Here is a 15,623-nt window from a genome sequence, read left to right on the forward strand (position 1 = left end):
ATACGAGCATCATAAAAATGACCAATCATTAGCAATCTAGAATGAAGAGAAGTTAATTAAACGATAGAAAGTGAATATACTTGGAAAGATTTATAATATAAATTGTTGTCTCGTCAAATCGCAAACTGAAGCTAAAGTTTTCTGAAGATAAGGAAAATCATTCAGACTGATTAGGAAATTGTGTAATATAATTTCATTGGAGATAATTACTACATATGTATGTCAACACGATGAAAAAAAAAGTGAAGTCTTAATATAAAAATTTGCTTCGCCCTTTAAATACAATAACAAATACTTTATTTTCAATATTTTTCTACATTTCCCCTTAAAGGTATAAATATCTGCGATTTAATAACTACGTTTAATAGAATATCGATCGTAGGAATATTATGAACTAGGAAAGTTTAGGGAAGTTTTTTAAAATTTCGCAAATGAACTTTCAATCCTTCTTATTGATGCAGTTCACGAACAAGCTTTATAAATAAACGTTTATGGGACGCACCGATTCTTTTCATCGGTCGAATCGATAGCATCAATTCTATCGATTTGCTGTCGTCGTGGGGTAAATACTATTATCGACGCATCATTGTCTTCGTTCACGGGTTTTCAGTACAAACGTCAATAATACACCTGCCGCGCTGATTTTTTCAAACACCGTAACCCGATTCCTTTATTACCATCTTCTTCCTCAGGAAATCATTTTGTAATCTTTATAAACAGCCACACATACTTTCGTTTTCAACGAACTTTGTTTAGAATCCGTCAAATTTAATCAGAAAACCTAACACAAACCTTATCGAATTGAACTAATATAACTCGACAAGATGGATAAAAATAATATTTTAACTGTTTCCTTTTTAAAACAATACAAGGGAAAAAACGAAGATCTTTTCACAGCTCAAGGAAAATTCGATTCTGATACGGTTGAAGACGATTACAGAGGTGAAAATCGGAATGGAAGTCATTTACACAACTTTATATTCGATGTGGCTCTTAGAGAAAAGTGCATGGTTCGTTAAATTATGGGAAATTCTTCCTTCAGACGTAGTGCCTCGTATTCAAAAGTGACTGTCTGAAGGCATCCTTTCCTCGAGCAAACTTCAAAATTATCTGGAATTCTTTAAAATTCGTGTTATATCGAAGAAAGTGGAGCGTTACGTTTCCAACATAATTTTCACTTCGATTGTAATCTTCGACCGTCTTTCGTTTCCCCGGGGGGCGATGTCTAACAACGATACGGGACACCATCCATTTAATTAATACGCTCGAAATGATGTAAAAAACAGAACGTTTTCTCGATCTCTATATGGAAGGTAATTTTTATCGCATGCGTTGAAGGTAAGGACGAGAGGACTGCGTTGAGATGATTCTCAGTCTACATTCGATCGCTGTCTGGGGCGTTTCGTGTTTCGTACAGGTATCGATGGACTTAATGCAAGTAGTCGTTTTTTATCTTACGTAATATTTTTCTAGAGCAAATTAATGCATCGAATGAAGTGAATAAACGAATGAAAATATCATCAAGATAGGAATTTATTTATCTATGATAATTCGAAGTCTCGTTTGACGTGTAAAAAGTGCTACTTGCTGACGTTCGATTGCAACGACCGAGGTCGTTTCTAGTGATTTTAACTCTCCTGAAAGGTACCTTATGTGAAATGTTTTAAAGATTTTTCTATCAAACGAGTATACATCCCTAATAAAAAGATTCGTCCGTTAAATTGAATTTTCTTATTAGACGAATAGTTGTAATTACGTATCTCCATATTTCAAGACGGAAATGTTGTTGGATTATTTCCACGAGTAATCAACGTCAATGGAAACAGCACCGTCGATTCTTATAATTATTCAGAATTAAAGAGTCTCGTACGAGATCCATAGCTCGATAGAAATAAAGAAGATTCTTCAAAACTTATCCATAGTTCTATTTCCCTTCGAAATTTATACAGAAATGAAAGTAGAAATTTTGCTGGCGGCGACATTTTACATGGTCACGAGCACTTGCATCTTACCCTCGCCGTTGATATTGCAATTGATCTTGGAATTTGCTAAATGGAAAGATTGGGACCAAGTAGTACTATTCCAGGATTTAACTTCTTTTGGTGAGTACGATCAAATCTTTGTGCACTTTTCTCCGGCCTCAAATAAAAAGACACTTATCGTATGTTTCTCTCGCAATGTATTACTTAGATTAATTAGATCTTACAGATCTGTATTAATCACGTATAGCGACTCTTCTCGTTTCCAAATGTTTTCAAGAATTTATAACATAACGTTCCTGGCGATTAATACGGAGGTCGCAACAGCGCGACCTTCGTAATATTATTCAATTTCCCTATTTCCTCGCTTCGACGTAGTATTTCCTACTTTACGCGTTTTCTTTTCATTTTCCTTTTATTTTAGATTGCGTCTTTACTTACACAAGACCTTTGATCGCGTGTCTCTCCGACGAGGGAATCGCCGTGTCGATTCAATCGGCTGCCAACCCGAACATACCTGACGTCCTTGTGATCCAGAAACATCGAATCGGATCGATCGTTCTACTGGATGGGCTTAATCTCACTTCCCCTGATAATATTCTTCATGTGGTGAGGAGAGGCTACGTCGTAACACGTTATATGAAATTTACTTTTTAACACATTCGCTACGGCACGTCACGTACTTTAAGAGCCAGCTTCATATTCCCGTGAAGGAAACTGTCTTTGAATTTTCGTCAAGAAAAATAGATAAACTCTCATTTGCCTTTATCGGAGATGCCTCTGTACAGTATCTACACAGTGACAGACTTTTTGTTTACAAAGGAGTTTATTGAGTCCAGAAAATACAGATTTTAAGTACATTATTCGCAATAAACATGAATTTTTGTAATGGTATGTTAGGCAAAGTACGACGTAGCCATGCTGTGTTATGTGTCGGCGCTTTACATTTTTCGTTGTATGATGCAGTTTTTGGGTTTAAGTCTCTGCGGAGCGGAGCTTTTTTTATGTATTTTTTTTTTATTTTTTTCTGCCCTGAAAAACTTGGTCGCAAAACAGGACGCTTCGGTCACACAGTGACAGACTGCACAGACTCGTATGATGATGTTGGAACACGTTTCTTTTCTTAAGTAACTTTTTAACTATTCAACATTCACCGAAATGCGATTAGTTCTCTGCTATAGCAGCGCATTTTTATTGCTAGAAATGTTTCGTATATCGAAAGGAGCACGTTTCACCGATTTCAATGATCTTCGAATAGGTCGTCAGGGTCAGAATTTCGATAAATTTCGTTTATGCATGTAATGGGCGCTCGACATCAGTTTCCGAGATATTCGTGAAAATATTTTGCACGCATACGGTAATAAAGTGTTTAAACGACAAGAAATATTTATAGCATAATCATAATACTTAATCGATTCTGCGGACGAATAGTGAATAATTTATTGTAGTGGTCCATGCGGCTATAAACAATCAATTAGTTAAATACATAAAGAAATGTATTTAGCTATTGGATAATTGAAAATTTATGAGCTGTACACAAGAAGTATTTGATAGGAAGGAAGACATATGAATAGCTTAGTAATATCTACTTGTCTTCGACTTTATTCATTCGTTTATTCGGTACCACGATCTTTCCCTATTACTCACTCGACATACTACATGTTAGTTAATTAATCTACATATCTGACGCATAATACATCGGTTATGTTATGGTTTCTTGAATAACTAATTACCGTTTCGTGTAAAATTATCCTGTATCTTTCACAATAATTGCTACATTTATCATCAGACAAGAGATATGGTATCGCATGGCAATATCATTTGCAATTAGCTGCAGTTGAAGTAAAGTCACATGATAAAGTATAAAAAATATCATTGGTTTAATTTCGTAATTATTATTGCTCCAAGTTGTTGTTTCTCTCTCGTAAGTCGCCCGTCTTGCTTCAAGCTCGGTTAATCAACTATTCTTAATGAAAATTTTATTGCAGGCGTCGCAGAAATTTCAGTTTAATTATTACGTGTCTTGGCTGATGATAACCATGAGAAACACGGATGCGACGATCGATACCGTACTTCGACACTTGAATATCGGTATCGATAGTGACGTGATCGTTGCAACGCCTTCGTCGACGTACGAAGTGATTCAGAAAATGTCTCGAACGTACTGGAACAGGTAGATTATATTCGTCGAACAATGCATCTAGCATGTTCATTGATTATCGATCGTCTGAATAAGGAACGTGGTAAATGTCACGTTCATGTCACGTTCTCATGGTTCCGAGATAATTTAAACGACGGAGAAAAAAATTCGGAAAAAAGTGGAGCAGACTTGTTAAGATAAATCTAAAAATATGAATAATCGAAAACAACTAGTCCACCGTATAGATTATACCTATACATCGTTAAGTATTGAAAGATTTTCGAACATTGTGACGCTCTTATCGAGAATTTAACGCTCGAAACGAATCATTTAAGATTTATTGTGTCGTTTATGCAAAACTCAAAGTTCGCTGGTAAATTTCTCTTTATCGCTATCCTTAGCCTTGGATGGAATTCGAGAGAACACAAATGCGAAGATTATCGTGGATATTGTTAAATTATGGTTACGCTAAATCGACGTGCGTTACGAAAAGTATTACGTCTTACTTGCCATACGAAGAGTAACGTAAGTCAATGTATCACGAGATGAAACGCCGTTCAATGTTCCTGCCGATAATAAACACGTTTCGAGCATATGACGATAACAAACATGATTCGCATTTCATCACGAGTAGTAGTTTGTCTCAAACGCTTCAGCGGAAAGTAACACGTTCCATTTATTTCGTGAACAGTAGGATATTGCATCGTAGTTTCCAAACAACTCACGTTCATCTTCTGTGGCTACCAGTTGTCTTCATTATCGTTTATTACTGGTTTATTCAGTTTTGAAAATTTCGATGATCCCACGTATACTCGTATTAAATTACATTGTGAGAAGAAATTAAAATACACGGCAAAGTGGATGCGATACTAAAATTGAATTATCGTCTAATAAATTATTGATACACGTCTGATAAATTATCATAATTCAATTACCTAAAAGAAGATTTGTTGGCGATGGTGTCTAAATAGAAGATATATTCAACTTCATAATGATATTGTTAGTTGAATAAATTAATTTATACCAATTTATGCTTTTTTACTCATGATGCACTTGTATCATTAGGCACATTTATTTGTATAATAAAATATATATAATATAAAAAATAAAGAAGCCTTTATACTTTCGTTTTTGCAGTAGAATCCTAGATAATCCATGTCTTTCGCGATTAAAGGCAAACCGTGCTATTTTTCGCAGAAAAGTTTCGAAATATGCTATATTTTATTGCAAGAAAGCATAACCGGAAAGTGTTACCGAAGCGCTAGTCCTCGCAACATAGACGAAAGTACTATTTTTCGTAACGCACGTGGTAATTATGGTGTGACCCCTGATATTTCGCGAATATACCATAAATATGGATCTGTTACAATGCACATATCAACTCTCTTCAGTCAGTTTTAATTCTAAACTGTCACATCATGCTTATCAAAATTTTAAAGTCCATGTTCATAATTCTATTTAATTTAAAACCTAATTTCTCCATTTTCAATGGTAATTTTATCGTTACCATTCATCAACGTAATGAATAATTAATTACCATCGAGAACGAGGATACAAACTTTTAGAATTCAAGTTGTATTCGTTTTCGTTGCTCGTCATTCATTTATATATAATTACAATTAACCGATCTTTGCTATTATCTTCTCCATGTTTCTATCGTGTCTTTTAGAACGTGCGTTTCTCTGCAACACTATGGGACAAGCTTCAAGTTCGGGGAGCCACCGGTCAAACGGTTCGACGAGAACGCGTCCCTTAATTTAAATTACGCGGTACTCGAGAATAAAACAGTGCTCTACCACTTCGTCCACGTATATAAAATCCGATATTCGGACAATACCAGTCTAGTGACGAATTTCCTTGGATCTTGGTATTTGGACTCGTGGTCATTGAATAATCCAATTAGCGTGAAATTGAGAAACGAGTTCAAAGGACAACCGATCATCTTTGGCGTTCTCAATGGAACCATTGATGGGCAAATGGATGTAAACGAGGAGGAGACGAACGACATCGCACCTTTTCTCGATTTCGCCAAATTCGTTGCTAGCAGCGTGAACGCCAGGTATCAGAATAAGATAATATATGAGTTGACGAAACGGTTCGCAATGGCTACAAGTATGCAAATTTTCTTTGGATCGTTGAATTTGTATATGAATTCTAGGCGAGGGATAAGTTACAGAGTGGTAATGGATCCGATAAAGAACAGTATTTGGGAATTCAATGGAAGATATGTATTCGTGGTTATAGATAGATTTTGAATGTCAAGGGGATAGTTTAGAGTACTATGGAAGCTATAGATTATAGATTTCCATTAAATATATGTACAGACTTTTTTGATAAAATTGATATTGACTTTACTCGAGATATAAATACTGTTATATTTGCCTAATTGTTTTTACCGTAATTAATCGGTCGAATTAATTGATCGAATATGATCATTTATATAGAATATAATGTATTTAGGTGTATATAAAATTTGTTAGTATTAATCATGCAACATAGTAGCGTACTTCAAATGTGGTAACGTACGATAGTTTAAAAGAGGTGGGAATCATTAAATCATAGAACTCAATTGATATCGATAAAATGACTTTTCGTTTAATTTGCGCAGTTTTGTGCGTTAACAGTGAATTATTTATGAGCCAGATAAATCGTTAATATTTTCCTCTGATGAATATTAAGTCGTATCTTGAATGACTAATTTTCTAAGTGAATCATGCACTTTGTTACTTTTGTATTTACTTACGTACTTCGCATTTCCTCTTTAATAGAGCTTTTCCTTTTGAATCTGTCTTACATATATTATATTATACTACAGTTTTATTTATATTTTTATATAATTGTAATTGAATTCTAATTTCTGCATTCGCATAAATCAACCTCTGGATCGATGTTAACTAAATATTTCTCCGTAATGAAACTTAATAATTTAGTAATTTAATATTTTTCCGTAATTAAACCTAACGAATAACATTATTCAAATAGATCATGACTTTATCGAAATCTACTAGTAGATTCATTGACCGCGGCACAAGGCCTTTTAAAATTTCTAACTGCGTGTTAAATAGTATCGTCCATAAATCTAACAAATTATGCAATTTTATATATATATATGTATATGTCAAATATCTATCGGTTACATCATAACATGATACACTATACATCATAACACATGATACATTATAATATCAATTGAAAAGACAAATGCGAGTTAAACGTTCATAAATTTTCTCTGAAAATGATAATTAATTATGATTTAAATAATAAGTAATTTACCTGATTATTGAAATCATTTTTTACACACTTGGATCCGCAGAAATACATCAATACGTAAAGTGTAAAGACGTCTGCATTGAAAATAGTCATACGATGACGACGATAAAGTCGTATGTTACAGTGTACAAAATCCAACGTCCAGTTTCTCAACGTTCGTGTAACCGTTATCACGATATGACAGATGAAAATGGCAATGAAGTTTTGATATTGTTATTTTGTTAACGAGCATGCATGATTTCAGCCCTTTTTACTCCGTCCTGCCCTGGTTATCGATTTTCCCACTGATCATATGAAAATTGTTATTCCGTTGTAATTTCGAATTTCTCGTTCAATTTTTTTTTTTTTTGGCAAATCTCGGTGTTTTTATAAATTAATATAACGCTTTTTTAATATTGGTTTCTGCGAACATTTTTGATATTTCAACTTAGCGGAGTTTTGCGGTTTCTTTCTTTGCGAGATTAGCCACATTTCGAGTTAAGTGATTTATAATTTTAAAGCAGAGGTCTATAGCTTTTTATGTCTCTCCGAAAGTAGCATGGTTTATATCTGACGAAAATAGTGACACGCGTCTTGATCGGTCGTTTTTGCTGTAATTTTCTATTTCAAGTTTTAGACAATTTTTAATTATTTTTAACGATCCATCAGTTATTCTCGTAATTTATCGTTACGTTCCCGCAGTTCTCCATATCGATTACTCTTTTTCTGCAAAGTGCAAAGCAGTCGTTAATTGGACTATGAACAGCAATGTAATTTATACGTGTTGATAGAATTTATCGGATTTGTTCCTTAACATTAAATATTTTATATTTATATATGCAGGCTTGCAAATCATGGATATACAATGCAAGCAATCTTCATTCACCAGAAAATATTTCGATTAAAAATTAAATGGTTTCGAAAGTGATATAACTTGATGTTAATAGATTTCGCGTAGATAGAAACGTAGAGGATATATAAATATCGGTCTTAATTTTCTTAATATGTTTATATATTTTTTAATATGTTAATCGATCCGTCTTGGTATCTCCTGTAAAAAGTTATTAACCTACTTATGTCGAAAAACCATTAGTTTAGTAAATATTTGAACTTCTGTTTCGTAAAACCTATCATATCAAAGACAAGGAAAAATGTATGTAAGACACTGCTCTTGTATTTGTTTTCTTTGTTTTTCGATACGGTAGGGCGAGTTCATTGCTCACGACCAATGTGGACCACCCACGATATCATTCTCGTAACGAGCAAGTGAGGAATTATATATTTCTTGTGTTATGTTCTAAGACGCGACTCGAAATTCTGGGAGAGCTTGTGGCGATTATAGAAGGTAGAAACGAAGAAAGAAGGAGTCTAAGTTATCGGTAAAAACAAACCATATACGAAAAAAAAGGCAAGACTAACGATATAGCAATCTATTTTACAGTAGACGCCTTATGGGTCTGCCAAGCATTGCCTGTATACAATCTTAGGACATAATACTTGTTTCAAATTCTATCACACGAAGAATACATAGATATACAGGGTGGTTGGTAACTGGTGGTACAAGCGGAAAGGGGGTGATTCTACGCGAAAAAAGAAGTCGAAAATATAGAATAAACATTTTTCGTTTGTGGCTTTGTTTTCGAGAAAATCGACTTTGAATTTTCGCTCGGTATGCGTGCACTTTATCACGTCTCGTTATAACGGATCTCACTGTAGATCGTTGCCTCAATTGACGTTATTTTTAAAATTTTTTAAATTTTCAAATTTTTAAATTTTTAACTTTTTAAATTTTTAAATTTTTAAATTTTTAACTTTTTAAATTTTTAAATTTTTAAATTTTTGAATTTTTGAATTTTTAAATTTTTAAATTTATAAATTTATAAATTTTTAAATTTTTAAATTTATAAATTTTTAAATTCTTATTCTATATTTTCAACTTCTTTTTTCGCATAAAATCTTCTTTCCGCTTGTATCACCATTTACCAACCAACCTGTATATATGTATACTGTATATTAACCTGATACAACGTCCGATAATTCTTCCTGATCACTCGATAAAATTCGAACGAGTATAATACCCGTATATCAACTCGTTGCTCCAACAGACCACGCAATGACCATTCCATTAACTAAAAATTAAGTATAGAAGTACCAACCCGATCATGTAAATTTACTTAGCAGCCAAGCAATTTATTTAACTGTTACGCGGAGGAAACATTATCCGCCATTTACCGTTTTTCATAATTGATGACGGCGTTCGATAATGCCGTTGTTAATTTTGAAACCACGATAATCGGCTTAGCTGTGGAAAAATTTCGCGTATTCATAAGGATCCATTGGTAAACCGTTCCGATCGAGAGATCGCGCGGACTGTTGAAATGTCTGTTCTCCTGTTCTCTCCATGATGGACCGTTCACGGGAAATGGGCTCGCCGCCATTATGGAAAGCCGCGATTTTGGTTAATGGCGAACATGACAACGCTATAAAGTACAGGTAACTCGCTATATTTCAAGGGCCGTAACAACGGTTGCAATAATAATGTAGCGAGAGGTTAATCAACATGTAATGTGTACATATAATTGTATTGTACATAAAAAAAGGTTGAAATAATGTAGATAACATTTCTAGAATTTTATGCTACACGCACAATTTTTTAAATATACAGATAAATATTAAATATACGAAACATACTACGAAGTTATAGTTACCACTTGGATTGAGCCGGCGTTTGGCACAGCGAAAAGTTTGGGGTGAATGACTGGATTATAAAAGTTGGGGAAGGATAAGTCATTAATTTATGAAAGATACATAAACGTTCAACAATGTCTTTATTGTTCATTCAATTGATATTCTAATGCCAAAATAAGTATAATTCTGACGCAGAAGCAAACACGTGGAATATTGACAAGTCGCTATATAAATATGTATGAAATCGTATCAGGAAAATAACTCTTTCGCAGTTTTTTTTTTGTTGTTTTTTTCGCAATCCGGGCAAAAAATTCAGATGAATAATTTTTTAACATAGCCTGCAATATTTTTATAGAGTTTATTTTTTTATATTTTCAGCATAGAGCTGGTGCCACACGAGAAGTTGGGTACTTTGAATAATAAAGTGTGGAATAACCTCCTCGGAGATGTCGTCACTGGTGATGTGGACATTGGTTTAGGATATATTACCGTCAATAAAGAACGACAAGCTGAAATGTCGTTTAGTCATCCTCTAATTCGTTACATGTGAGAAAATATTTTATAATATCTAAATCATCCGATAACAGTGACTAACAGATTTTTCGAGAACGTACAGGGTGTCTCCTAGGTTTATAAATTTTGCTGTAGCCTTTTACTATTAAAAGTACGAAAGCTTGATATGGACGAAGGTTCTTGAAAGTTTTGTTATAAAGCAGCAACAAAAATATATAATTCGAGGGAAATGTTAAAAAGAAGGTTTTATTATAATATAATTTATGTGTCAATATAAGTTACGTCTGCTGTATTAATCTTTGATTTGTCGAATAAATTGATACTACGGTATATAGTATATCGATATTATACGAAGAAAGGTGGGATAACACTTCGAACGATAACCAAATGTAACAATATATGCGAGCATCTACATAAGTAACTTGTTGAATTCTGCTTGATAAATTTAAAGTTGCTTTAGTTGATGTATCAAGCGAAAAAATTTAAAGTCACTTCACCTTTGGTCGCCTATTATTAGATACCACGAATTTTAGTAAAAATGTAATTTATCCAATATATTTCTTCAAATGAAAAATAAACGAAACCGTACCATTCATTTATATTATGTACATAATTTCAAGAAAGATGAGAATGGATCGCGCGATTATATAATGCAAAAAACTAATGCACTGTGATTGGCTGATAAATTTATGTTTAGCAATGTATAACATCGCACGTAGTTTGATCTGTAACATTAGCTTCTTTCGTTTTCTTCAAGTTAAAAGTTATTATCTGTTTATCACTTTTATTTTGTCCATTATCTTATGATGAACTACCCGTCTAATTAATAAAAACGCTAGTTTCTTCGTCTCTTGCAAATATTCACAGAAACTAATTAATGTAAAGAAAATAGACCTCCGTTTATTCTTCATATTTTTCTAGTGAATTTTAAGTGAGATATTTATCAGTTTTATCTTGTTTTTGTCCATAGAACACGTAAACAAGATTTTATATGGAAACCTATGGGGCAAGCTGTATAATGAAATATATTGTTGATTAGACGAATAACCTATGCTCTGTACGATGAATATTTTTACACAGGAGGAATGTTTACTACCATCCACTGGAAACTGGTACCATGAGGGACATATTTCGCCAACCGTTTAATAACTGTTTACTGAGTTGTGTCGCATCTACTTATTTCGCCATACTAGTAGCGATGGGGTTGATCATTTACGCAGCGAAAACTGTTTTGCACAATGAAGAAGCTAAACGCGTTGGAATAGGGGAGGCTGCGCTTTGGTGCATCAGCATAATGTGCATGCAAGGTTACATCCCTTGAATTTCTTCAAAAGAGCAATCAGGAATTTCTTAAAAGAGTAATTTATCAATGTTTAGTTAACAATTTTTACTAACACGTTTACACGCATACATAGTGACGAGCGGTGATCCCACTAAATCTTCATATTTGTTAGTCGAGTATTCAAATTTCTTTTTGCGTATCTGTAAGTTATTGTATAATACATATATTATGGAGAATTTCGTTTGTTGTCCTACAAGTTGTTTTGCATGGATGAATTCGCTGATAAGAATAAATAGAGAATTAATAAAATTAAAGGATATCTTAGAAGATCATCAAAGAATAAAACGAAAAGAATAAAAACTGTTACAAATATTGTTATGCTCGCAAGTCATTTGACTCGGAACACACTAGTTGAAAGCTAATCCGTATAGTTCTCTGACTTCTACAGTGACATTTTGAATGTTCATATAATCACGTAAGATACAAGTTTGTAGGAAGAAAGAAGGGATAAAGTAAGACGTCGTAACGTTTGTCTTCTCAATGATTGTTTCATTCTTAAGAATAGATTCAATTTAATTAATTTTTCGTGAATTTAACGAATTCCAATTGCAGGTACTCCATGGACACCACGAAATCCATCAGGGAAGACAATATTATTATTCAGTCTAATGTTTGCCTTAGTAACGTACAATGCTTATGCTGGTTTCATCACTTCGATCTTATCGGTGCAGGCTAGTGGTATCAAATCTATTACCGATATTTTGTCTCACAATTTCAAATTGGGATACAGCATCACCGATGATGAATACATTAGAGTAAGTTTATTAAAAGAACAAATAAAAATGTAATATATCAAATTTTTCACCATCGAAATATTCTCCTCTTTGTTTCACAGAACGTGAATGATAGTAATCTTCGACAGTTGTATATAAGAGCGTATAACAATCGGGAATCTAAATTGGACACTACTTCTGGTCTTACAAAGGCCGTGAAAGGCCATTATGGCTTCTTCGTAAGTGCAACTCTCGCACGACGCGCCCTCAGGTCCACACTGATTCAAGAACGATGTACTCTAAAAGAATTGCCTCTTCCACAAACATTCACAATGGTGGCTCTACCAATGGCTAATTCTTGTCCTTATAAAAAAATTATTAATTTAAAGTAGGTGAAATATTAAAAGAATATGGTATTTGAATTTTAGAGGGAGAATGAGAATCGTATTCTATATAGTAATACGACCTTACACTTGTATTTTATTTATTTTCTATTCTTTCTTAAAATCGAAGGGCTCGGAGGAAAAGTGGTACGAATAAGAAATATTTAAGTTGGATAAACCGTCGGTGAAGCTAGAAGAACCTAAATTGAGAAATCTCGTCTACTTCGATGAAGAGCATGTCACGACCAAATAAATGGAAGTGATTTTAAAATATCTTACAAATTATACGCCACTCTTCCATCAAGCCCCATAATTGTATTTTACTTATCGTCAACATTCTCATGTCTCATGTTTCTCATGTTCAGAAAGAAGAAAGAAAAGAACGAAAGAATTGATAAATGAATTTCACATAGAGCTTCTCGGTCAATGGAAACTTTAATCAATCAAATATGTTTTCCAGCATTTTGAAAATACGAGAACGAGGCGTTCTGAACAGGATAACAGAACGAATGCTGCCAGAGATGCCTCGATGCAAATCGCCGACCACATTTCACAGTGCCAGGCTGGCCGATGTTTATTCCGCTTTCTTCATCTTGATCGCTGGAGGTGTATCGGCCGTTTCTATCGGGATCGTCGAGAGACTTTGGCACAAGAGACGACAAATGAAGGAAACTATCGTTCGTGGAATGCGTCAACATCGCCTAATGCCCTCTCACTTGCCACATTTGCCACATTTACCTCGTTTCTCTCATTTCCCTCATTTATCGCATTTGCATTTCCGCGACGATCGTCGAAATGATTTTTCTCTCGATCGTGATTCGCGATCGAATTTAACGATAAACAACGAATGCGTAGCAGCGAATCCTTCCAGCGATTCCACGCAAGAGTCGCGAGAACAAATTACACAAAGGAATTATAGCCAGGAACGCTATGTGCGTTCGGATGAAGACACCAATCGGCCTCGTTTCGAGCCGAAATTTTTCAACTGGAGGAGGCGTAGCAATTTCAAGCGTACGAATTGGAGCCCGTTTTCGGGATTGCCAAGAACGAGGCTTGATAGAAGTCAGAAGAGTAAATCTAAGGATAACACGGTCTTTCCTTTTCATCAATGATATGAAAGGATGTTATGTGTCAAGGAATTCACGAGAACTTAACCCTTTTCTTGAAAGTTTCATAATTTTAGTATCAATATATTAGGTCCTCGTTTCTGTTCGAAATCAACCGTGTAACTTTAATGCGCTTGATCAGTATTTAACTGGCTTCTGTGCGGCTGAAATTGTCGACGAAGAGGCGAGTTGTTTTGGCAAGAACGTAGAATTATCTGGATAGTCGATATACTATTGCTTCTTTGTAGACATTCTTAAGGTAGTATTTGTACAACGTTTCAAAATATAGGTTAATCTGGAAACCAAATATCTAATGTTGGTTTCGCATAAGTGTTTTTTCTGCTGTGTCCTTTAAGCTAGGTAAAAGAAATATTAATTATTCTGCATATTCTGTATGTGTGTGCAATATAATTTCTTATTACAATCTAATTGAGTCATAAATTATCATTTACTTCTAATGTTAATAATTTGTTTGTCTGGTAAAAAGCACTGAATGACGTTAAAAGAAAATGTTTATGTTATAATACGTTGGAATTTCCAGTTGAAGTATTTCATCATTTGCATCAATTTATAGAATGTATCTTTGTTGTAGCACATATCGTGCGTTTTTGAAGTTTATGTTTAAGATCAAAAAAATGAATTATGCATTGATTAAACTCATATTTAAAACTCATATTTATCTGAATAAATAAATATTACAAATATAGCTATGATGAGTTACGATGTAAAGATCTCTTAGTGGCATAATTATAAATATATTATATTTATTTGTAGTGCAGAATAAAAAGTTGTAGACATATTACTCTTAATCACGTTTGCCGTATTTATCGTAAGTTGCGGTGATTTTTACTTTTGCGTAATAAGTCTTAAACGGGGATTCGTATTTCTCTGTATTCTGCATGCTCTTACAATCTCGTAATATACCGTGCACGTTTCTGAAATGACGTAAACAGGTGACAAAATTTTTCGATAATATTTTGTTATTAAAGCTAGATATTTCATTTTTCTTATTACCGACACATAATGTTCGACAAGTCATGAAGTTTTCCATCGTTGTTACATCGCTGCCATTGTTCGTACAATGACACTTCTCCGATTTCATCGAGATAATAATGGCAAAGATCTCTGAATCTAAATAAAATTCGTCGTAAGATAACAGAATACACGCACGACATGCATAATTGTGACATGAATGAAGTATCTTTGTATACAGACTTCTCTCTCCAAAGTCCATCGGCGGACGTAGATACCATGATAGAACCAGGTAATTTATCAGAAATGTATCTTTTTCCATCTAATTCGCGAAGGCCATAGCTGTCAAAAAATCATAAATATATTCCTTTTGTTATTGTTATGTTCCTTCCTTTTGTTATTTGTAGGTTATGGATATTTATAAAAAATGGAAATTCATATATGGTTTAATATTAATGAGTACTTTAGCTTTGATATTTTGTACATTCTTATATATATATATTTATTATATATATATATATATATATATATATATATA

General features: G+C 33.7%; 2 protein-coding genes across 2 annotated transcripts in view; one reads left to right on the forward strand and one right to left on the reverse strand.

Moving 5' to 3' along the window:
* The first annotated feature begins 1,308 nt into the window (after nucleotides 1–1,308).
* Nucleotides 1,309–14,584, forward strand: LOC100746468. Its single transcript, XM_012390471.3, has 10 exons — nucleotides 1,309–1,644; nucleotides 1,739–2,102; nucleotides 2,404–2,588; nucleotides 3,968–4,152; nucleotides 5,789–6,178; nucleotides 10,435–10,602; nucleotides 11,650–11,876; nucleotides 12,464–12,666; nucleotides 12,747–13,012; nucleotides 13,468–14,584. The coding sequence occupies exons 2-10, from the start codon at nucleotides 1,952–1,954 to the stop codon at nucleotides 14,117–14,119; spliced, it is 2,427 nt and encodes an 808-aa protein (XP_012245894.2). The 5' UTR covers nucleotides 1,309–1,644; nucleotides 1,739–1,951; the 3' UTR covers nucleotides 14,120–14,584.
* A 139-nt stretch (nucleotides 14,585–14,723) lies between these two features.
* The window catches only part of LOC100746585, a 3,443-nt gene continuing 2,543 nt past the window's right edge, over nucleotides 14,724–15,623 (reverse strand). Inside the window, exons 3-5 of the mRNA XM_012390462.3 lie at nucleotides 15,329–15,427; nucleotides 15,128–15,244; nucleotides 14,724–15,048 (exon numbers count right to left, since the gene is read on the reverse strand). Coding sequence (XP_012245885.1) covers nucleotides 14,919–15,048; nucleotides 15,128–15,244; nucleotides 15,329–15,427 — 346 coding nt within the window. The 3' untranslated portion in view covers nucleotides 14,724–14,918. The remainder of the gene's footprint in view (nucleotides 15,049–15,127; nucleotides 15,245–15,328; nucleotides 15,428–15,623) is intronic.

The sequence above is a fragment of the Bombus impatiens genome, unplaced genomic scaffold (assembly GCF_000188095.3).
Source record: "Bombus impatiens unplaced genomic scaffold, BIMP_2.2 scf_0777, whole genome shotgun sequence".
Taxonomy (NCBI): domain Eukaryota; kingdom Metazoa; phylum Arthropoda; class Insecta; order Hymenoptera; family Apidae; genus Bombus; species Bombus impatiens.

Bases quoted from the DNA above. Each gene is read 5' to 3' on its own strand.
- LOC100746468 (XM_012390471.3), top strand. From the start codon at position 1,952: ATGAAAGTAGAAATTTTGCTGGCGGCGACATTTTACATGGTCACGAGC. The intron at 2,589-3,967 runs GTGAGGAGAGGC...ATTTTATTGCAG, and splicing joins CTGATAATATTCTTCATGTG to GCGTCGCAGAAATTTCAGTT. The intron at 13,013-13,467 runs GTAGGTGAAATA...TATGTTTTCCAG, and splicing joins AAAAAAATTATTAATTTAAA to CATTTTGAAAATACGAGAAC.